Genomic DNA, 24,905 nt, shown 5'->3' with positions numbered 1-24,905 from the left:
CTCCTCCTTTTGAGCAGCTCTGTTGACTGCTGTATCACCAGGTCTAAGACTAAGTAGGAACTACTATCAACTCAGTAAATACTTGCTGAATGAAAGTATGAATACACTTGAACTCCAACAGAAATTCATATAATATATATTACAATTATCAATCTCTAATTCTGCACTAATGTTTATCGATATATGCCTAGGAAACAATAAGAAAAAACAAACAGAGAAATAAATACCTTTCAAAGTATTTTCCACTCTGTAAACCCATTAACAGAGCAAAGAATAAACAACAGAGCAGTTTATGTGAAATTATGTTACAATAAACACATGCTATAGGATAAGAAATGTGAACTCACCTTCATTACTAATTGCTTAATAAACATCAACAAGAATGCTCGTAGAGAAAACATTTCTTTTTGATTAGGTCGTGGTCCATCTTTTAAAAAAAGACAAACACATATGCACACACATTGAGTATTTCAAAAACCTTGAAGCTAAGTATAAAATTCCCATTCCCAACAGTTTTTCCACTTACTTATAAGGAACATAAAGGTAACTCTCCTGAAGAGTTTAATGTCTCTAGAAAAAACAAGCATTCAATCTCAACGTGATTGCATATGTAGTGTTTCTAATGTACAAAATCAGTTACACAAAAACTGCAATGAAGACATTTGTTTTTGACTAAGGTCAAAGGAATCTCAAAACAGAAAGATGAGGTAACAAATTTACATTTAGCTTTAAAAGACTCTCTGGGAATCTTACTATGGTAACACAAGTTTACAAAGGAAAAAGAGCAAAAGAAAGTCTAAACTTTACATGTGAACTTAGTATGAAAAAACTTTTCCACTGTTACCACTGTATAAGCTAATATAAAACCCTCAAAAAGTACACATCAACACAATAACACCCATGAAGGCGGGAAACACCGTGCTGACCACCTCTGACGTCTCCTTCTCTTTTTGAAAAAGTCCTTGGTCACACATGGCTCACATTAAAGTCAATTTTCATGTCTGAAACATATAATTCCCAAACAGAAAGCTTTTGAAATCAAATACTCATTGTCCTAAGATCCTAACTCAGGTACTTGCTTGCCTTATATTTTCTGCAATTTTCCCCCCACTAATCATTATTTACAGCGAGTTCCTAGACCACCAAAGCAAAGGACCAACACGACCCTGAACAGATCAATTAAACTAGGAAGAAAATTGTTTAAAATTTGTTCCACATGACCATTCCTAGACAAAGAAAAGGTTATAGAGCTACAACAGAATCATAAAGTTCGGCCAGCTTTCTCACTTGAAGTATGAGACTTTCCCAAGATCACTAATCAGTTAGAAAATCAAGGCCAGAATATAATGCAAACACCCAGGACAGTACATGACGCACACCATCAGGAAATAATGATTTGGTTCTAGATCTGTGCAACATGCCAGCTTAAACAAGATCATGGAACTTTCATGTGTCCTCATAGCCTTCTAAATGATAGCATACTGTCTGATAATTAATCTAGTTTATTTTGAAAGGGATTTAAAAAAATATTGTACAAATATGAAACCTCATCTTTGTGAATCAATGAACAACCAAAGCGTGTGAGTAAAAAATCAGAATGTATATTGTTTCACTCTCCTGCATCTATCTCCTGATTTAAAACAACAGCCCTCAATTCTTATAAAGGGACTGAACCCATCTTCACACTCAGATCATGTGTTCTGGGGGTAAGAAGGGCCTCCTCTTCTGGGCAATCTGAAGAACACTGTCATGCAGATAGACACACGATGTAATCCGAGTCAGTGAGCAACAAAGAGACTAAAAGGACTTTTGCTGGAAATGCTCGATACAGGCAGATACTCTTGCTAGATTTAAAGTTGTGGGGATGTGAAGGTAGGGTGGCTGCTTGCTACTACAAAGAGAGAGACTACATGGAAAAAGCCAATACAGAAGAACTGGGAAATGGAGAGAGACAAGCTGACAAAATAGTAGGGGCCATACTCTGAGCCCCTGCACCAAATTCTACTGGAACTATCAGCCTATTAACCCTGGTTAACCCTCTTTTACGATATAAACCTGGAGTAACAGGCAAGTTTGACCTTGGAGTACAAAAGGAAGCAGGGCAAAGGCTAACACAGTTTTGTCAAGAGAACACACTGGTGATAGCAAACACCCTCTTCCAACTACACATGAGACGACTCTACACATAGATGTCACCATATGATCAATACCAACATCAGACTGATTATATTCTCCGCAGATGAAGATGGAGACGCTCTAATAGTCAGCAAAAATAAGCCCTAGAGCTGAATTTAGAAAAGGCAGAGGAACCAGAGATCAAATTGCCAACACATGTTGGACTACAGAGAAAACAAGGGAATTCTAGAAAAACATCTACTTCTGCTTCACTGATTACTCTAAAGCCTTTGACTGCGTGGATCCCAACAATCTGTGAAAAATTCTTAGAGAGACAAGAATACCATACCACCTTACCTATCTCCTGAGAAGCCTGTAAGCAGGCCAAGAAATAACAGAACAGACCTGGAACAAGTGACAGGTTCAAAACTGGGAAAGGAGTACAACAAGGCTGTATATTGTCACCCTGCTTATTTAACCTACATGCAGAGTACATCAAGAAATATGCTAGACTGGAGGAATCACAAGGTGGAATCAAGATTGCTGAGAGAAATACCAACAATCTCAGATATGCAGATGATACCACTCTAAAATCACTATGGATGGCAACTGCAGCCATGAAATTAAAAGGCACATGTTCCTTGGAAGAAAAGCTATGGAAAACCTAGACAGTGTATTAAAAACCAAAGACATCACTTTGCTGACAAAGGTCCATACGGTCAAAGCTATGGTTTTCCCAGTAGCCACATACAGATGTGAGAGTCAGACCATAAGGAAGGCAGGGTACTAAAGAAGTGATGCTTTCAAACTGTGGTACTGGAGAAGACTCTTGGGATTCCCTTAGACAGCAAGGAGATCAAACCAGTCAATCCTAAAGGAAATCAGTCTTGAATATTCATTGGAAAGACTAATATTGAAGCTGAAGCTCCAATACTTTGGCCACCTTATGTGAAAAGCCGACTGACTGGAAAAGACCATGATGCTGGCAAAGACTGAGGGTAGGAGAAGGGGGCAAAAGAGGATGAGATGGTTGGACGGCATCATCGACTCAATGGATGTGAGTCTGAGCAAACTCCAGGAGATAGTGAAAGACTTCCAAGGCCTGGCATGCTGCAGTCCATGGGGTCACAAAGAATAGGACGCAACTTAGCGACTGAACAACAATGAGCAATAATACAAACCAGTTTTAAGCAGGTTTGGCAATACTTTAAACAAGCCACTATTTGTCAAAATTTTTATTTTGACCCCTTCTATGAACTATTGACATAAAAATGAACATTAGTCTTCCAATAAGTTAGTTCCGATTATACAGGAAAAAAATTACTGAAATTCTGTAGTTTCCTTAAATTAGTTATTAGAAGCAGATACTCCCTACTCCTACAAAAAAATCTCCATTCTCTCAAAAAACACTGCTGTCAATGACTTTCAATGGAATAACTCAACTCAACATCAATACTAGTTGCTAATATAGAATTTTCTCTCATTCTCAATGCCTTAGAAATCATCCTAGTCATATTTGATCCCCAAAGAACTCATACTAGCAAAAGTAGCATTCTTCTATAAAAATAGTGAGCTGTTAATCTCTGTAAACCACAATTTAGGACAAACTATTAAAATTATCAGCAAGATGAAAATGAAATTTTGCCATGAAAAGATTTAGAAAAACTTTCAGAATAATGTATTGTTTTAGGAAAAAAAGAGATGGAAGAAAGAGGGAGGGAAAGGAGGAGGGAAGAGAAAATCCTGAATTTGCATATATATGTAACATAATATACAGATGAGATGAAATACCTAATCCTTTTGGGGTAATGCCACTCCGATCCTGAGGGTTCACTGCCCAGTAGTAGTACTTCAGTGTATGCATTATGAGAAGCACTGTGCCAACTCTCCGAATGGCATTATATATGTTGACTGTACCAATGAATTCCGTGGACAGGTAAGTATAGAGTGTCAACTGCACCTAGAGAATCAAAATGAAGAGCTCAAATCAAAGAAACAGACCAGCATTTTACCGTTCTTTCCAGTAATACTCTCAGGTTGCTCTATTCGGACCACACTCGTTCTAAAAAGCAAGCTGCTTAATTAGCTTGATAGTAACCTCCATGTTAACAGACAACATATAGCCACTGACACATATCCAGAAGCACACACACTCCTTACAAAACAAAAGCAGGCAAATGCTTCTGTTACAGCAGCACTATGAAGTAAACATCCCCACATACACCATGTTTTTGCAGCACTATTCCTATAGTGCTGAGAAAACTGATTCCTATTTAGCAATCAGCAATTATTCATGAACTTACACACTTCTTTATAATAAACCTACTATTTATACTTTGCATAACTGTTCTCAAAAGCTAGAAATTGTCTTTGTTCTGGAGAAAACTAGTAGCTGGAATAACTCATAAGAAATTAAAAAAACAAGCAGGAATAACTAAAAAACAGATCAAAAAAAGAAAATCATACAAAAATATGTAAAGCCTATCTTAAGAAATATTTATTAGAAAAAAAGAATTTTGTTATAGCAGCTCATTACTACAAAGACTGTAATTATAATCTTAGCACAAAATAAAAACCACTTTTGTTCTACTTTCATATCAAAATCAAGAATTTTTCACTGCATTACTAGTGGATATACTTTATAAACTAAAAAATATTAAGGAAGGCATTAAATTTGACTAAAACTGAAACTACTCCTGATCATTTACAATGAATATTTATGTTTAAACATAATGGACATTCCCAGATGCTGAGGGCATTTTCCTTTTTAAGCCTGAAAGATAAAAATTAGGTGCCTATATTCCAGATGCCCTATAAACAAACAATCAAGCTTAAATGAACAAGGGAGTCAATCAGTAACAGTACATGGTCAAGAATGGCAGACTCTGAGCCCCTTAAAACCAAAGTCTGAAAGATGGCTGTAGTTTGCTGTTGTTGTTTAGTAGCTAAGTCATGTTTGAATCTTTGCCAACCCATGGACTGTAACCTGCCAGGCTCCTCTGTCCATGGGCTTTCCCTGGCGACAACACTGGACTGGGTTGCCATTTCCTCCTCCTGGGGATCTTCCTGACCCAGGGATAGAATCCACATCTCCTGCATTGAGAGGTAGACTCTTTACTGCTGAACCACCAGAGAAACCCAACTGTAGTTTAGAAAATCATAAACATGCTATAATCCACAGAGTTGCTGAAAGATAACATCATTTTGATGTTGCTACTGCTGTTCAAATAGACAGCCCCAGCTTACTTGTTATTGAGGATATACAGAACTTTCTATGACATGATTCAAATTCTTAAGTGTGATACTTCAATCAGAAAATATTTACCTTCACCTATATTTGTACCACTGTATTACTAAATATACAATGGTGCAGACACTGTCCCTCAGTAGCTAAAAATCTAATGGAAAAGATTAAACATACACACAATTTTAAGTGAAAAACCAAAGGTAATAAATACCCCTACTGAAACGTAAGAAAGCTCATGTGGCAATATGTAATTAATTGCAAAATGAGTGCCATAGAGCTATTTAATACTATTAATTCAGAGGCCAGAGAAATTATTTTAGGATAAGCTAAAAGAGTCAAGAAAAGTTTCACTAGTAGAGTAGATATTAAGGTAGGCTTTGAAGATGAGTAGTTCTAACAATAAGAGGAAATTTCAAATAGAGAAAATTGTAGATAACACAAAAAGCTTCCCTAGATCTAGAACAACCATCCTCAATCTTGCCTGCATTAAAATACCTGGAAAACATTTTTAAAGTACCTGTCTGGGTCTTGTCCCAGACCAATTAAATCAGAATCTAGGGAAGAGGGAGTGAGAGTCTGTTTTCATTTAAAAAAAAAAAACCTTTACCAACTAATTCTATAGACAGCCAAGATTAAGAACCACTGCTCTAGGATAACTTTTGGTACCCACCTACCCATTGAGGATAACTGATTTTTCATATAGAAAGCCTAGAAAGAACTGGCATGAAGACTTAATGCTTTATTCTGAAAACAAAGAGAAACCATTACAAATCTGGGGGCTAAGAAATGTTCTGATGAGCATGACTGTGATATGTTGAAAGCATGAAGGAATTCTAACAAAAAGTGAAAAACCAAGATATGGAAAACTGGAGAAAGTCAGTTTCCTGAGAATGATACTACAGATAAAGAAAAATTAATAGGATTGAACAGCAACATACTGAGGTAAATAAGAACAGTGACCTCAGGATCGTGCATATTCTGATTATGAATAACTCTTTACTCTATATAATCTAATAACCACACAAATTATACATGAAAATGTCTTTCCCATCACACCTAAATTCTGTGTATGAGAGCAGGAATCAGATCTGTCTTATTCACCACTGTATCCATAGGGCCGGCCACTCAACAAATGAAAGACTATTGTCTACAAGAAAACTCATCTCTCGTGTTAGGTCATTTTTAAAAGACTGTCTCTGAGCAAATCAAACTTAAATGCGTATTATAAATGACTGGGAGCAGCCTGTTCCAAAAGCAAAGATTGATTCATACAACCATACCCTCAACTTTGTAACCAGAGGTGAATTTACCATGAAGCTAATGAAGCTTAAACTTTATGCCCACTCACCTACACATATTCCTTGCAAAATCCTAAACCTAATTTTACATGTTGCATTCTTTTTGTTAAAAAGCTCCTTTCTCCCCCAAATTGTATGACCTTTAGGTCAAACAAACTTTATATCTGCCTTTTGTTATAACTACCTTTATGATAAAATTAGATATAACCCCTCAAGGATACACAAAGCATAAGGCTGAAACAAAACTGAAATTTAATATTGACAAATCAACTGCAAATTCTAAAAAGGAAATTAAAGAAAATTATTAACAAGGAAAAGGTAAGAAATACAGTGCAATAATACTATGGACTTAAGGAAATGATATAATGAAATTTTTAAAATATTCCCCTACAACTAAGTATCTAATAAGAGGAGGTTTTTTTGACCACATCAAAAGAGGCCAAAAGGCTTACAAATGTGCTGCTTAGTTAAGACAAAGAAGTGTTTAGTAAAAAGTTTAAGAAGTAACTTGAAACAATCCTTGAAAAGAAATAAGACTGAGGGTCATAGAAGAGAAAGAGGTCAAATTTGAACCCAGAGATAAAAAGCTACAACCTCCAGCTGCCTCCTTTGATTATTTCCAAATGGCAATCAGAGTCAGCAGCTGTTTTTCTCCTTAACATCTGAAAAGAGCAGCTGAAAATAAGATACTATGACTCCAGAAGAGCAAAACAGTCTGCAGACGTTTTTTTCTGACAACTAAAGTAAGTACGTGTTATTCCAACCTGAACAATGATAAACACTTGCAAGTGAACCAGAAAGGAGAGGGGAAGAGAGGAAATCAAATGTTTAGGATAACTTAATAGAACATTAGGGTTTATGAAAAGTTTTATTTACATATTTTATCACAAATTCGCTTGTTAATGCAATCGGTTTGCTGTTATAGTACTAAATAAACTACTGTATAAAATATAATTGTGTAATAATTTTAATTAATGTGAAATCAAAATGATTAAATGAGACCAGCACATCATGGAAGCCTTCAAGAAAGGGTGACATTTCAGCTGTTCCTGTAAGAATTAAACTCAGTAGTTCATCATTTTGGTGGAAGGAATATGTATGTATAACACAGAGAAAGGGAGCACAATGAGTATAATTTATATGTATGTATATACATTCATACATACATAAGGACGCATAGATATATACGCAATCCAACTATGGTTAAGGAAATGTAAATCAAAATCTCTCCCAAATAACATTTTATTTAACAAAGAAAATATATACTATTTCTGTATTTCAAAAAATGCTACTACTGCTTTAGGAAAGGAGGGACAGATGGAGGGAGGGAGGAAATACTGTCTTGCAAAAGTACATTTAGTCAGGTGGGAGGGAGGTTCAAGAGGGAGGGTACACATGTATTTTTGTGCTTTAGCTGCTAAGTCCTATCCAACTGTTTTGTGAGCCCATGGAGTATTTAGCCTGCCAGGTTCCTTGTCCATGGGCTTCCCAGGCAAGAATACTGGAGAGGGTTGCCATTTCCGTCTCCAGGGGATCTTTAGACTCAGGGATTGAACCCACGTCTCCTGCACTGGCAGGCAGGTTCTTCACCACTGACCCACCAGGAAAGCCCTGGATATATATGTATATATGGCTGATTCACGTACGGCAGAAACCAACACAGCACTGTAAAGCAATTATCCTCAATCATTAATTAAAAATAAAAGTACATTTAGTCAAAAAATGCATTCCACTGAAACCTTACACAACAGCATGTAAAAGGATAAAAGAAAATCCTCTTCATTATCACTCTTCTCAAGTACAAAAATGTAGTGAACATACTAGCACACAATCAATATATGTCTTACCTTGGCTGGGGTATGGATCCATAGAGCTGGGTTAAGAAGAATGTGATCACACAATTGCTTGAGTAGGGGCATCCCATTCGGCAGGCTACTCAGGTACTTTGAAAATACGAGGCAGAGTTCAAGTACTGCTCTGCTGACATGGGATTTGGAAGACTGCAGAGGAAGATATTTCAAAGGTCACCATCAACACAAAGCAAGGGAAGTAAGTTAAACGTCAATACCAGAAAAAGTTGGTCCACAAACCATGCTCAAAGTTAAAGATGCTTTGAGATTCAATAAAACAGTGTGGGCAAGGTAAAACAGCAATAGGTTGTTTTAATTTAGGTAACTTTACATTAACCAAAGACACACTTGCAAACAGAATTTCTCAGCTTCTTAGGAGACCAAGTTTCATGGACTACAAATTAAGAACCAAAAATGTAAAGCATTTCATACTTTACCTTTTCAAGACTATATCCTATTACCAAGAAGCCCTTGCAGGCAAGCATCTGCTCCTGCATAGCAATTGAGTTCTTCAACAACTCCATGATAAAAGCCAGCAAAGTTGAACTGGAATAAGGAAAAAAAAAAAACACAACAACAGTTTGAAAAAACTATATTCTCTTAAAAAAAAATAGGGGGGAGGTGGTTAGATAGATACAGTCTTTCAATTACCCTTAATAAAAAGTTTCTATTCCAAGGAAACTGATGATGATTTACTAAAACTACCTCCAATATTATTTCAGGACTAAAATTTTAATGTAAGATTAGGACTTATTACTCAAATATTTAGTTCATATTCTTTATCACAAATATATTATTAAATGAATTACTTTTGAAACAATATGACAAACATGCACAAAATAGAGAAAAACTAGCAATGTCCAAAAACAAGTAGTAAAATGGGTAACAGAAGTTTATTACTTTGCCCTAAGAAATGGATGTAACTTAGATAAGTTGGATGTAACTTAGATAAGCTAGAAAGTTAGAGGCCAAACAGATGGAAAAAATATGGAGCAAGCAGACTAGGACAGAAATCCTCAAACTGGCTTAATTTGAACAGAGGATAGATACAGTACGTAAAGGGGAAGATAAATAAAGATGTAAGCAAACTGAAGTATTCAAATAATAATTTAAGTATTTTCCTCATTATCCGAACAGAAAAATCTAAAGTAGTAAGACTACAGTCATGCTTCCAAACCTCATAACTTTTATATACTCAGCATGGACTAGAATAAAGGTCAACTGTTTTGTCCCTCTCAAAAGTTCTGAGAGATTCCCACCAGGAAAGGGAGAACAGCCAACCTCCTTCACAAAAGTACTTCTATTTTTCAACTGTCAGCAATTCTAATAAAGTTGAAAAGTTAAAAAAAAATAAAATAAAATAAAATAAATAACTGAGCTCTGTTACAAAGGTTTCAGACTAGGATGCAAAAAAATTTTATGAAGGAGCAATAGGTCAAGGATAATTTTAATTACTAGCTTTGATACGTAATTCCTTTTAAAAATAACTCATTTTCTTGCCTAAAAATAATCTGGAAAATGTATTAAAACACTAAACATATACATTGGTAGTAGACTTCAAGTTGCATATAAAAGTAGAAATTAGAGAATTTCAAAAAGGGAGAATACAAAAAGCATTAAAATCACTCAATTAATAATTAAACATAATTATTTTATTATAAATAGTTTCACTAGGATACATAGCCATAAAAAATTCATTTCTACATCCTCTCTGACATTTTAACAACTTGTCCTAGAATTCATGTCTCTTCCCTTTTTTACACTCAACACTAAGAGAGGAGACAAAAGTGCCAAATAAGCAATTTAGTTTTGAAAAAAATAAATCACTTATTATTATGTAACATAATCAAAAATTTTACATTTCAATGTTACCTGCAATAATAATTAAATTCAATATGTTACCTGCAATAATAATTATAAATATGGAAAACTTACCATAAGAAATTACTGCCAAATAACCGTTTTAAATATTTTTATTTTAGGCAAAAATACATACATTTCTGATATTATTACCATGTCTAACTTTATTCAAAACATTATTTTTGTAGAGCTCCCTATTTCCTACTGATAAAGAATTTAAATATTATTAGAATTGAATTTGTAGTAACTCACAAATTATAACTCACAAATTTATGTTCTTTATTAATCCTACAACAAATTTACAAGATTGAAAAAAAACATTGTGCAGCTCAGTGATGAGAATAATTCACATCAATGAAAGAAAAAACAAAAGGACTCACCATACAGTCAAGTCAATTTCATCAGATAAATATTGCTTATAATCCAACTGCGCAAAAAGTGGGAACAGCACTTGTACTCCTCCAATTGAATGCATGGCACTTTGGATAGAATGTGTTAAAACCGCCCTCACGTCCTTGTAAAATAGAAGACACAGTAAAGATTCCAATGATTCTTTTCCAAAAACTAAATACATTTTATTAAAAATACAACATAACAGGAACAATAAAATGTTACAGTTCATGTATTTGTAATAGAAGCTACCAAATACACCTCAATAATACATCAAAATTTACCATTAGAAATATTGTTAAACACCATTCCTAGTACCTGGAGCATGAGCGCATGAGGTGAATGAACGAAAATCGAAGGGTTGTCCTTAGGGGATGATTCGAGACAGAGTTGGGCATCTGTGGCGCGTGGATTGTACGTGAATGCAATGGCACTAGCGAGTTTGCCATCATACAATAAAAGCTTGTGATGCTCAGCAAGGAACAGGTCACTTTCTGCTTTGAATTTAAATGTACCCTAAGAATAAAAAGTAGAACAGTTAAGATACTATGCCACAAAAAGAAAATCTAACTATAAAGCACCACACATATAACAATTCAAGGAGAATATTGACCATTTTCTTAACAATATCAAATAAGAGAAGCCCTGCATGTTTAATTACTTCTAAAGTAATCTGAATTCATTTTAAAGGTATAATGGAAATCAACTTGACATTAAAACTTTTCATTTTAAAAAAATGTAAAATGTAATGTCCTACAAAGCATGTTTTGTTTTTTCCCATTTATTTTTGTGTTTTTTGATTCTCTTCTTTAATTTTGTTAAAAGGAACATTTAAAATAAAATTTACCGTCTTAAATATTTTTCAAGTGTATAGTACAGTGTTGTTAACTATAGTACACTATTGTATAACACATCTCTAGAACTTTTACATCTTGCTAAATTGAAATTCCCATTGAATAGCAACTCACTTCCACTGCCTGCATCCCACTCCCAACCCCCTAGCAATCATATTCTACTTTTCTGGTTCCATGAGCTTGATTACTTTACATAACTCAAACAAGGGAAGTCACAGAGTATTTGTCTTTTTGTGAATGGCATAACATCCTTAAGATTTACCTATGTTGTGGCATGTGTCAGATTTTTTTTTTCTGTTTAAAGTTGAATAATATTCCATTGTAAATACATATATTTTCTTTATTCATTCATCCATAGACAATTAGGTTGCTACAACCTCTTACTTGTTGTGTAAATAATGCTGCAATGAACATGGGTGTGCAAACAGCTCTTTCATATCCCTTCAATTATCTCATATACATTTACAGAAGATTGCTCAGTCAGGGTCTTCCCTGGTGGCTCAATGGTAAAGAATCTGCCTGCCAGTGCAGAAGACTCGGGTTTGGATCCCACACACTACAGAGCAACTAATAAGCCCATTTGCCACAACTACCGAGCCTGTGCCATAGAGCCCGGGAACCACAACTACTGAGCCCATGTCCCACAGCTACGGAAGCCTGCTCACCCTAGAGCCCACGCTTTGCAAACAAGAGAAGTCAGCACACTGCAACCAGAGCGCAAGCCCAGCACTCCACAGCTAGTGAAGACCCAGCACAGTCAAAAATAAATAAATGAATAAAATTTTTTTAAATGATTGCTCAATCATGTGGTAATTAATTGTATTTTTAATTTCTTGAAGAATATAGCTTTCCACAGAGGTTGCACTATTTTACATTCCCATCAGTAGTGCATAAGTAAACCAATTTCTCCACACTTGTATTTGTTTAACAATTCTTATCCTAATGGGCGTACGGTGATTATCTATTATGGTTCCAATTTATATTTCTCTGATGATTAGTGATTTTGAGCTTCTTTTCATATGCCTGCTGCCCATTTATATATTTTCTTTGGAAAAAAATGTCTATTTGAGTCATTTGCCCATTTTAAATGAGTTGAGTTTGTTGCTATTGTTAAGTTGTAGGAGTTCATCAAATATTTTGGATATTATTAATCCTTTACCAGACGTATGGTTTGGAATATTTTCTTCCATTCCGTGGGTTGCCTTTTCACACTGCTTCTTGATGCACAAAAAATTTCAATGCACAAAAGATAGTAAGACACATTTGTCTATTTCTGTCTTTCTTGTCTATTTCTTTTTTTTTTTTGGTGTTATATCCAAAAAATTATTGCCAAACTCGATGTCATGAAGCTCTGTGTTGTTTTCATGCAGGAGTTTTATAGTTTAGGCCTTATGTTTACCTTTAATCTATTAATCCTATGGACAGAGAAGCCTGGCAGGCTATAGACCATGGGGTTGCAAGAGTCAGACTTAGCGACTAAACCACCACCACCAATCTATTTTGAGTTAATTTTAATACATGGAAGGTAGGGATCCCACTACTTTTTAAAACACCGTATGTTTAAAAAAAAAAAAGTGTTTGAGATTAATCTTTCTCCATTTCAGGGTTTTGTATCCTTATAGATAATCATTTTACCATAAATGAAATTCATTTCTGGACTCTGTTCTGTTCCATTTGTCTATGTACCTCTCTTTATGCAAGTATCAAAATGTTTTGATTACTGTACCTTTATATTATGTTTTGAAATCCTGAATTGTAAGAACTCTTTAAATAACTTATTCTTTTGTAAGATTGCTTTAGCTATTTGGGGACTCTTGAGATTCCATGAGGATTTTACAGTGGTTTTCTATTCCTGCAAAAAAATGCCATCTGGATTTCAACAGGAATTGCGCTAAATCTGTAGCTCACTTTGGGCAGTACGCATCTTTAACAATATTAAGTCTTTCAATCCATGAACACAAGGTGTCTTGTCATTTAATTCATGTTTTAACACTTTCAGCTATGTTTTACACTTTTCACTGTACAAGTCTTATATCCTGTTGGTTAAGTTTGTTCCCAAGTATTCCATTTTATGCTATTATAAATGGCATTACTGTCTTCTTGTCTTTTGGGATTGCTCATTATTAGTGTGTAGAAATGCAACTAATTTTTGTTGTATATAACGTCAGCTGTGGGCTTTTCACATATGGCCTTATCATTTCGAGGAGTTTCCTTTTACTTGTGAGGCTTCCCTGGTGGCTCATTCAGTAAAGCGTCTGCCTGCAACGTGGGAGACCCAGGTTCGATCCCTGCATCGGGAAGATCCTCTGGAGAAGTAAATGGCAACCCACTCCAGTAACTTTGCCTGGAAAATCCCATAGACAGAGGAGCCTGGTATGCTACAGTCCATGGGGTCGCAAAGAGTCGGACACGACTGAGCGACTTCACTTTCACTTTTCACTTTCCTTTTACTTGTAATTTGTTGAGTGTTTTTATCATGAAACAGCATTGAATCTTCTCAAATGCTTTCTCTGCCATCTATTGAGATGATTATGTAGCTTTTGTCCCTCCCTCTGTTATAACAATGTGGTGTACGGCACTGATTTATTCTCACATGTTGAACCAGACTTACATTCCAGGAATAAATCCCCATTGGTCATAGGGTATGATCCTTTTAATGTGGTCTTGAATTTCATTTGCTACTATATTGTTGAGGATTTCTGAATTAATATTAAATAAGGATATGGATATTAATATGTAGCTTTCTTGCAGTGTTTTTTTTGGCTGTGGTTTCAGGGCAATGCTGGACTCTAAAAATGAGTTTGGAAGTATTTCCTCCTCTTTTTATTTTTTGGAAGAGTTGAGGAGAATTGGTGTTATGTCTTCTTTAATGTTTGATAGAATTCTCCAGTGAAGCCAGTTAGTCCTGTGCTTTTCTTTATTCAGAGGTTTTGGAGTACTACCAATTTCCTTACTAGTTATAATCTATTCAAATTTCTATTTCTTCAGTCTTGGTAGGTTCTATGTTTCTAGGGAACAACTATTAGGTTGATACAAAAGTAATTGCAGTTTCAGACCACGAATTTTAAATGATCATTACTAGGATCAAGTGTTACTTGCACAGTCGTGTCAGATTCTTTGCAACCCCATGGGCTCCTCTGTCCATAAAATTCTCCAGGCAAAAATAATGGAGTGGGTAGGCATTTCCTTTTCCAGAGGATCTTCCCAAGTCAGCGATCAAACCTGGGTACCCTGCATTGCAGGCAGATTCTTTACTGTCTGAGCCACCAGGAAGCCCTATCCTAGGCTCAAATATATCTTTATGAATCAAAATAGGAACAATTACAATCAACAATTTTCCAATGAGAAATATGTTTATTCCTATAGCATAAAAATCCATGCTTTGGAATCTGATGAACTCTTGGAAAGCATTTTCTGCCTCCTGTTGGTTGGCAAGAGGTCAGCAGAACATGGCAGATGAGCCAAAACTTTGTAGCCCCATTTGTTCAATTTTTGAAGTGTTGGGTGTACAACATGCAGTTGGGCGCTGTCATGGAAAAGAACTGTGCCCATTCTGTTGACCACTGCTGACTATAAGTGCTGACGTTTTCGGTGCATCTCATTGATATGCTGAGCATACTTCTCAGATGTAATGGTTTCAGCAGGATTCAGAAAGCTGCAGTGGATCAGACAGGCAGCAGACTACCAAGCAATGACCACGACCTTTTTTTGTTGCAAGTTTAACTTTGGGATGTACTATGCAGTTTCTTCTCAATCCAACCACTGAGCTGGTCACTGCCAATTATCAGATAAAATTCACTTTTCATCGCACATTAAAATCCAACAGAAAAATGGTTTGGGAAATTAAGGATCAATTTTCTAAAAACAAACACTGACACAATCTAAATAATTAACTGATTCCTCTGAGTTTACAAAATTAATTTGCAACACAGTACGGAGCAGAAAAAAAGTCCAATTAAAAACAGTAATTTACTCTTTGATCCTGTTCAAAGTACAGTGTGTTAACATAAGCAGACAGAAGCCTTGAAAATAAACAACTAAACAAACATTTTACTTGATATTTTATGTGAAATTTGGGAGTAAATGATTCCTACTAACAAACCTAAACTAAACTAAATCTAAACAAAAGTAATTGTTTGACACATGTCAGGAACAGCTGTTAACTATACGGAAATAATATGCATATGTAAATACTATTTGATTAATTAAAATAAAAACAATGCCCTTTCAAAGGACTTAAAGCAATATGGTGCCTCACCAAACAGTAAGAATATACCAAAAAAAGCACTCCATCTTTTTTTTCTTGGGAACCAACATTTTCCATCTATAACATATTTAACTGCAATCTTTTAAACATTTTTCTGTATCTCTGCTACTTTAAACAAGTTTTGAGAAATGTCTAAAACATGGTTACACAAAGAATAGATTTCAACAGTAATAAGTAAGTTCAGTTCAGTCGCTGCATCGTGTCCTACTCTTTGCAACCCCATGGACTGTAGCAGGCCAGGGTCTCAGGCCCATCACCAGTTCCAGGAGCTTGGACCAAACTCATGTCCATTGAGTCAGTGATGCCATCCAACCATCTCATCCTCTGTCATCCCCTTCTCCTGCCTTCAATCTTTCCCAGCATCAGGGTCTTTTCTAATGACTCAGTTCTTCCCATCAGGTGGCCAAATTACTGGAGCTTCAGCTTCAGCATCAGTCCTTCTAATGAATATTCAGGACTGATTTCCTTTTGGATTGACTGGTTGGATCTCCTTGCAGTCCAAGGGACTCTCAAGAGTCTTCTCCAACAACACAGTTCAAAAGCATCAATTCTTTGGTGCTCAGCTTTCTTTATTTATACATCCATACATGACTACTGGAAAAACCATAGCCTTGACTAGACAGATCTTTGTTGGCAAAGTAATATCTCTGCTTTTTAATATGCTGTCTACATTTGTTATATCTTTTCTTCAAAGGAGCAAGCGTCTTTTAATTTCATGGCTGCAGTCACCATCTGCAGTGATTTTGGAGACCAAAAAAACTAGTATATGCCACTGTTTCCCCATCTATTTGCCATGAAGTGATGGGACCAGATGCCATGATCTTAGTTTTCTGAATGTTGACCTTTAAGCCAATTTTTTCACTTTCCTCTTTCACATTAATCAAGAGGCTACTCAGTTCCTCTTCACTTTCTGCCATAAGGGTGGTGTCATCTGCACATCTGAGGTTATTGATATTTCTCCTGGCAACCTTGATTCCAGCTTGTGCTTCATCCAGCCCAGCATTTCTCTGCATATAAGTTTAATAAGCAGGGTAACAATATACAGCCTTGATGTACTCCTTTCCCAAACTGGAACTAGTCTGTTATTCCATGTCCTATTCAAACTGTTGCTTCTTGACCTGCATACAGATTTCTCAGGAGGCAGGTCAGGTGGTCTGGTATTCCCATCTCTTTCAGAATTTTCCATAGTTTGTTGTGATGCACACAGTCAAAGGCCTTGGTGTAGTCCATAAAGCAGAAGGAGATGTTTTTCTGGAACTCTCATGCTTTTTCAATGATCCAACAGATGCTCACAATTTTGTCTCTGGTTCCTCTGCTTTTTCTAAATCCAGCTTGAACATGTGGAAGTTCTAGGTTCACATACTGTTGAAGCCTAGCCTGGAAGATTTTGAACATTACTTTGCTAGCATGTGAGATGAGTGCAACTGTGCAGTAGTTAGAACATTCTTTGGCATTGCTTTTCTTTGGCATTGGAATGAAAACTGACCTTTTCCAGTTCTGTGGCCACTGCTGACTTTTCCAAATTTGACTGGCATACTGAGTGCTGGCATATTGAATGCAGCATTTTAACAGCATCATCTTTCAGGATTTGATATAGCTCAACAGGAATTCCATCATCTCCACTAGCTTTGTTCACAGTGATGCTTCCTAAGGCCCACTTGACTTCACATTCCAGGATGTCTGGCTTTAGGTGGGTGATCACACCATCATGGTGATCTGAGTCATTCAGATCTTTTTTGTATAGTTAGTTCTGTGTATTCTTGCCACCTCTTCTTAATATCTTCTGCTTCTGTTAGGTCTATACCATTTCTGTCCTTTGTCGTGCCCATCTTTGCATGAAATGTTTCCTTGGTATCTCTAATTTTCTTGAAGAGATCTCTAGTCTTTCCCATTCTATTGTTTTCCTTGATTTCTTTGCACTGATCACTTAGGAAGGCTTTCTTATCTCTCCTTGCCATTCTATGGAACTCTGTATTCAGATGGGTATATCTTTCCTCTTCTCCTTTGCCTTTTGCTTCTCTTCCTTTCTCAACTCTTTGTAAAGCCTCCTCAGACAACCATTTTGCCTTTTTGCATTTCTTCTTCTTGGGGATGGTTTTGATCACCCCCTCCTGTACAATAGCACGAACCTCGGTCCATAGTTCTTCAGGCACTCTGTCTATCAGATCTAATCCCTTGAATCTATTTGTCACTTCCACTGTATAATCGTAAGGGATCTGACTTAGGTCATACCTGAATGGTCTAGTGGTTTTCCCTATTTTCTTCAATTTAAGTCTGAGTTTTGCAAGAAGGAGATAGCAGATACAAGTTTTGAAAATAAACACCTAAACAAACATTTTATTTTATAAATTCCACATAAAATATAAAATAAGTAAAGCAAAGAGTAATTCTGTGATCATCAATTTCTCACTTTATATAATCTTTAAGTAGAGTTTTAACAGTATCTCATCATACTAGTAAGGAAACAAATAAGCTGTTAACATAGGATATAACTCAATAAGAATCTGGCATAGGTTATTTAAAATAAGTAGTTATTTCTATACATTTACCACTTAAGGTTCTTTTCTGGGCCTCAGTATTCTGAATGAGAAAATAAACTATAACCAAGTAGGATTTTCCCAGAGATGCAAGGCTTGTTTAAACTTTGAACAAGCATTGCAATGCACTATATTCATAAAAATAAAGAGATTAAGGCTCCAAGCACCATTTATCTCCAATCCTTCCCTGTTACATTAAAATCATGAGGGTCATAGGCTTATAGGTAGAATAACGTCTTCCCCCAGTCTCACCAAAGATGTCCACGTCCTAATCCCTGGAATATGTGAATGGTGGCTCAGGCAGTGAAGAATCTGCCTGCAATGAGGGAGACCTGGGCTCAATCCCTGGGTCGGGAAGATCCCCTGGAGAAGGGAATGGCTATCTACTCCAATATTCTTGCCTGGAGAATTCCATGGACAAAGGAGACTGGCAGGCTACAGTCCATGAGGTCTCAAAGAGTCGGACATGACTAAGCAAGTAATACTAACACATCTGGTGGGCTTAATGCAATTACAAGAGTCCTTTTTTAAAAAGAATACTTTTTTCCTTTTTTTCCTAATATTTATATATTTATCTGGCTGCTCTGAGTCATAGTTGAAGCATGCAGGGTCTTCAATCTTCACTGTGGCATGCAAGATCTTTAGGTTTAGCATGTAAACTCTTAGTTGTGGCATGTAGGATCTAGTTCCCTGACCAGAGATTGAACACCCAGGCCCCCTGCCTTGGGAGCATGGAGTCTTGGCCACTGGACCACCAGAGAAGTCTCTACAAGGATCCTTATTAGAAGGAGGCATGAGGGTCAGAGTCAGAGAAGAAGGTATGACAAAAGCAGAGGCTGCAGTGATGCCACTGCTGGAAAGGAACACACGCCAAGAAATGTGGATGGTGACTGGAAGCTAGAAAAGGCAAGGAACAGACTGTCCCCAGAGGCTCCACAAGGAATGACGTCCTACTGACATCTTGGTGTTAGCCTCATGAGACCCATTTTCAGACTTTTGACCTCCAGAGCTATAAGGTAATAAATCTGTTATTTTAAGCCATTAAAATAAATAAATAAATAAATAAAATAAAGGACAAAAATAACATGATCATCTCAGTAAAAGCATAAAGAGCATTTAACAAAATCCAACAGCTCTTCATGATAAAACTCTTCATGATTTAACTTCCTTAAAGAAACAAAGACCGTCTACAAAAAACTGACAGCTAACATAAATGATAATGAAAGACTGATTGCTTTATCCCCTAAGATCAGTTAAAAAAAAAAAAAGATGTCTGCTTTCACCACTTATTTTTCTTTCTTAATTTTATTGAGGACACTGAAAAGGAGATCTACCTTCTTAACAGATATTTAGTGGGCAAAATGGTATTGTCATCTATAAACACAATGTTGTACAGCGGATCTCTAGAACTTACTCATCTCGCATAATTAAAATTTTAGAACACTGATAAGCAGTTCCTTTTTTTTCCTTTCCCCAGCCCTTGGTAACCACCATTCTACTTTTTGCTTCTATGAGTTAGTTTTTATCTCATATAATGAAATCATATAGTATTTGTCCTTCTGTGACTGGTTTATCTCATTGGGCATAATTTCCTCAAGATTCTGTACTGAGGTTCTAGCCAGGGCCATTAAGCAAAGAAAAGAAAGAAAAGATGTCCAGATTATAAAGAAAAAACTAAAATGATGGCAGTTTACAAACACATGATCATATATATATATAAAAAATGAAGCACAAATTCACTTTGATGAAGTTCAATTTGCTAAAAATGTAATACTTTTATATGAAAACTTAGAAGTAAATTGTGCTTCAAAATCATATTTATATAATCTTCTATTAATATATAGAAAATGACAAGAAATATAAACACACACATACAAACTCAGAGCTAATAAACTACTACAGGGAGGTTGTCCTATAGAAGATAAATATATGAAAATCTATTTAGTTACCATACACAAGCAACAATCTGAAAATGAAACTAAGAAATAACTCCATTTGATATAGCACATAAAAAAGGAAAATACTCAGTAATGAATTTAACAAAATATACACAAGACATCTTCACAGAAAACTACAAAAAGAAACTAAAAAAGACCTACATCAATGGAATAAAATCCCATATTCATGGATTGGAAGACTTAATATCCTTAAGATGACAAACCTTTTCAAACTGATTTGTAGATCTGATGCAGTATCTATCAAAATCCCAGCTACAATTTTGTACAAACTGACAAGTATATCTTAAATTCATACAGAAATATAAGATACCAAAAACAGCCAAAACAATCTTGAACAGGAGCAAAATTGGAGAACTCACACTTCCTGATTCTAAAAATGTATTATAAAACCACAGTATTCAAGACTGTGCTACTGCCCTAAGAATAAATATAGTTCGATGAAACAGAATTGAGAGTCCACAAATACTTACATTTATCATCAACTGATTTTTGATGAAGCTATCAAGAAATACAATAAGGAAAGAGTATTCTTTTCAGCAAATGATGCTGAGACATCTAGAAATGCAAATGCAAAGGAATAAAGTTGCTCCAAATACAAAAATTAACTCAAAATGAATCAAAAATTTAAATGTAAGAGCTAAAAATATAATACTTTTATATAAAAACTTAAGAGTAAATCTTCATGAACTTGAATTAGGAAATAGGTTTTCAGATATGACACCAGAGCACAAATAATAAGACAAAATACAGACACAGTGGACTTCATCAAAGTGAAATTGTGCTTCAGAGGAAAACAATGGGGAAGTGGCAAGACAAGCCACAGAATGGGAAACGATATTTGAAAATCACTAATCTGACAATGTATTTGTTTCTAGAATATATTTTTAAAACTCTTAAAACTGAGATTAAGGAAAAGAGGAATGTGGATTCTTGTTCAACGAGTACAGAGTTTCAGTTTACAGACTGAAGAGTTCTGCAGCTAGGTTGCACAATGTAAAAATACTTAACACTACTGCCTAAGACAGTTCAAGTGGTAAGTTTTATGTGTATTTTATCACAATTAAATGTTTTTTTAAAAACCTCTTAAAACTTGACAAATAAAAAGGCAGCTCAGTTTTTAAAAGGGCAAGGGATGTGAATAAACATTTCTCAAAATAAGACATAAAATAGCATATAAGCACACAAAAAATACATTCAACATCATTAGTCATGAGGAAAAGGCAAATCAAAACCAAACCACAATGGGATAGCATTTCAAACTCACTAAAATGGCTATAAAAGTCAGATAATAACAGTTATTTGAGAGAATATGAAGATATCAAAATCCTCATACATAGCTGAGAGAATGTAAAATTACGTGGCCATGTTGGAAAGCAATCTAAAAGTTTCTCAAATAGTTAAATGTAGAGTTACCATATCACTACCAATTTCACTCTAGGTCCAAACCCAAGAAAAATAAAAACACGTGTGCACATAAAAGCTCATACAGAAGGGTTCATTACAGCATTATTCGTAACAGTCAAAAGATGGACACAGCCCAATGTCCATCAACTGGCAAATGGATAAACAAAATGTGATATACCCACACAATATTACTTATGGGAAAAAGGAATGAAATATTAATGCATCCTACAACATGGGTTGACCTCCCAGACCTGTCTCTTCTAGGTTTCTCTCCTCTTCTCTTTATTCCCCTCATGATGTCTTTTATCTTTCACTCTCTTCCCTTCCTACTCTGCAGAGCAATTTAAGTATATCCAAGATGGGGAAAGAAAAAGACCAACATGTCACTGATATCTACCATTATAAGAAGATGGAAAGACATAAAGGGATTTGTTTTTGATAAAAAAAAAAATTTACTCACAAAGCCACTCATTGGGAAAAAAAAAAAAAAGCAAAATATATAAAAATGGAAAGAACATAAAAAAAAAAAAAAACAGCCAATAAACAAATAGTAGAAAAAAGTAGTGAAACACTAAATCATAGACCTGACAAAACATGGTCCACTGGAGAAGGGAATGGCAAACCACTTCAGTATTCTTGCCTTGAGAACGTCAGGAACTGTATGAAAAGGCAAAAAGATATGACACTGAAAGATGAACTCCCATGTCGGTAGATGCCCAGTATGCTACTGGAGAAGAGTGGAGAAATAACTCCAGAAAAAATGAAGAGATGGAGCCAAAGTGAAAACAATGCCCAGTTGTGGATGTGACTGGTGATGGAAGTAAAATCTGATACTGTAAAGAGCAATACTGCATAGGAACCTGGACTATTAGGTCCATGAATCAAGGGAAATTGGAAGTGGTCAAACAGGAGATGGCAAGAGTGAACATTGACATTTTAGGAATCAGTGAACTAAAATGGACGGAAGTGGGCAAATTTAATTCAGATGACCATTATATCTACTACTGTGGGGAAAAATCCCTTAGAAGAAATGAAGTAGCCCTCACAGTCAACAAGAGTCCAAAATGCAGTACTTCGGTGCAATCTCAAAAATGACAATGATCTCTGTTCATTTCCAAAGCAAACCATTCATTATCACAGTAATTCAAGTCTATGCCCCAACCAGTAATGTTGAAGAAGCTGAACAGTTCTACAAGACCTACAAGCCCTTCTAGAACTAACACCCAGAGAAGATGTCCTTTTCATCATAGAAGACTGGAATGCAAAAGTAGGAAGTCAAGAGATACCTGAAGTAACAGGCAAATTTGGCCTTGCTTTTAATCACAGCAACTATTAAAAACTTAGCTATTCAAAAATAAGGTAACAACAAAAGAAATGCAGCATAAGTTGAAACTGAGCTAGTAGTTTGCACAGTGCCCCATATATAGTAAGTATACTATGCTTCCCGTAAAACTTTAAAATGTGCTTTGGACTCCTGAGATTTCCTTAAGGTACCCTTGGTTAGTCTCACATGCAGTTTATTAACCCTAGTTATAAGCTGCCACATGCATCACCCATCTATAAATCAAGCTCAACTAACACTGATTAAGCAGTGAACATCAAGTAAAGTACCTTGTATCCCAGGCCCAACTGATAAATAGCAAAAATCTGAGCAGCATTAAGAGCTTCACTGAAAAGGTAAACCGCAGTCATCTGACCACAGAATACTCTGTTAGCATCTGCTGTTTCTGATGAGCCCAGGAAACACTTGTCAAAGGTCTGTGAAAGAAAACAGAAAATTTTATTAGAGAAAAAACAAAAAAAAAGTCTCCTCCAGAATTAATAACAACCTACATTGGTATAAATATTTTGTCCTTTCTAAAATATAATCTGATTAGATTAAAATTTCATTTAGCATTTCACTTCATTCACTCCCATTTGGTGTAGAGATCAGGAAAGACATCACAGAAAAACATACAAGTTCTCCAAAGTACAATAAACAGAACTTGATGACAAAATGAACGTAGGAAATGGAGTCAGAAAAATCATTATGGACTCTGTAGGTCCATACTTGGGCAACAAAAGAAGGAGACAGAAGAGCAGGCTTTGGAGCAACGAGCAAAATCATGAGTCAACTTCAAGCCATGTAATGAATGTGTCTTTTCTGTAAAGTAATATCGGTGAAGAAGGAACTGCCAACAGGGTTCTCTATGGTTAGAAGCTAAGACTGTAAAGATGGTTTCTGTAGATATTAAGATACAAATAATAGGTTAAGTCATGGGAGTAGATGCAATCTCACAAAAGGAATGTGTAAATTCAGAAAAATAGGTGTATGCTTTTCTTATTTACATAGAAAACCTCTTTTAGTAACACCCAGGTAGCAGAGATCACACATAAATTTACACCTATACAGCAAGAAGGAAAAGAAATGCTTGATATCTATTTAAAAGTATTTTATACCATGGAACTATCAGGAAGGCTGCTGAAAAATGTGTATGTTGACATTAAGGAATATAAAAAATTTTTAACACTTGGATTATGCAGACAAACCACCTAGGTCAAATAACTGATTCCCATGCTGCTGATTTTGGCAAACTCCTTAACCTCTCTGTGCTCAGTTTCACCTGTAAAGATTACAACAGTACTTATCCTGCAAGGTTACAGAAAGTAAAAGTATTTGTTACAATGCCTGCAATGCTCAGCAAAGATTAATTTAAGAAAAAAAAAAAAAAAACAGGTTGAAAGGCAATATACATATTTGATCTCTAATTTAAAAAAAAATTAACAGTTAACATTTATGGAGCACTTATTCTATATAAGTCACTCTTCTAATGGATTTCTGAACAGTAGCTCATTTAATCAACATTCTGAGATAGGTACTATTTTACACCCTTTTAGGTGGAGCAAAGGGCTTCGCACAGAGCACAGCAATACAGAATCACCTGCAACACAGGAGTTGCAGGAGACATGGGTTCAATCCCTGGGTTGGGAAGATCCCCTAGAGTAGGAAATGGCAACCCATTCCAATACGCTTGCCTGGAAAATTCCATGGACAGAGTAGCCTATGCAGTTCAGGGGGTCGCAAAAAATCAGAAAGAACTGAGTGAGCGAGCACACTCACTCAAGAGAGAAACCTTACACCTAAT

General features: G+C 35.7%; 1 protein-coding gene across 12 annotated transcripts in view; it reads right to left on the bottom strand.

The window, feature by feature from the left end:
• LRBA (LPS responsive beige-like anchor protein) overlaps window positions 1–24,905 on the bottom strand; it is a 746,530-nt gene that overhangs the window by 623,685 nt on the left and 97,940 nt on the right. For all 12 annotated transcript variants that reach the window (XM_055550583.1, XM_055550584.1, XM_055550586.1 and 9 more), the window contains exons 9-15: window positions 23,392–23,538; window positions 11,079–11,276; window positions 10,751–10,884; window positions 8,948–9,056; window positions 8,508–8,660; window positions 3,907–4,075; window positions 348–427 (exon numbers count right to left, since the gene is read on the bottom strand). In XM_055550583.1, coding sequence (XP_055406558.1) covers window positions 348–427; window positions 3,907–4,075; window positions 8,508–8,660; window positions 8,948–9,056; window positions 10,751–10,884; window positions 11,079–11,276; window positions 23,392–23,538 — 990 coding nt within the window. The remainder of the gene's footprint in view (window positions 1–347; window positions 428–3,906; window positions 4,076–8,507; window positions 8,661–8,947; window positions 9,057–10,750; window positions 10,885–11,078; window positions 11,277–23,391; window positions 23,539–24,905) is intronic.

This window comes from Bubalus kerabau, chromosome 16 (assembly GCF_029407905.1).
Source record: "Bubalus kerabau isolate K-KA32 ecotype Philippines breed swamp buffalo chromosome 16, PCC_UOA_SB_1v2, whole genome shotgun sequence".
Lineage (NCBI taxonomy): Eukaryota > Metazoa > Chordata > Mammalia > Artiodactyla > Bovidae > Bubalus > Bubalus kerabau.
Note: the sequence above shows the minus strand (reverse complement) of the source record. Positions and strands in the feature narration are given on the sequence as shown.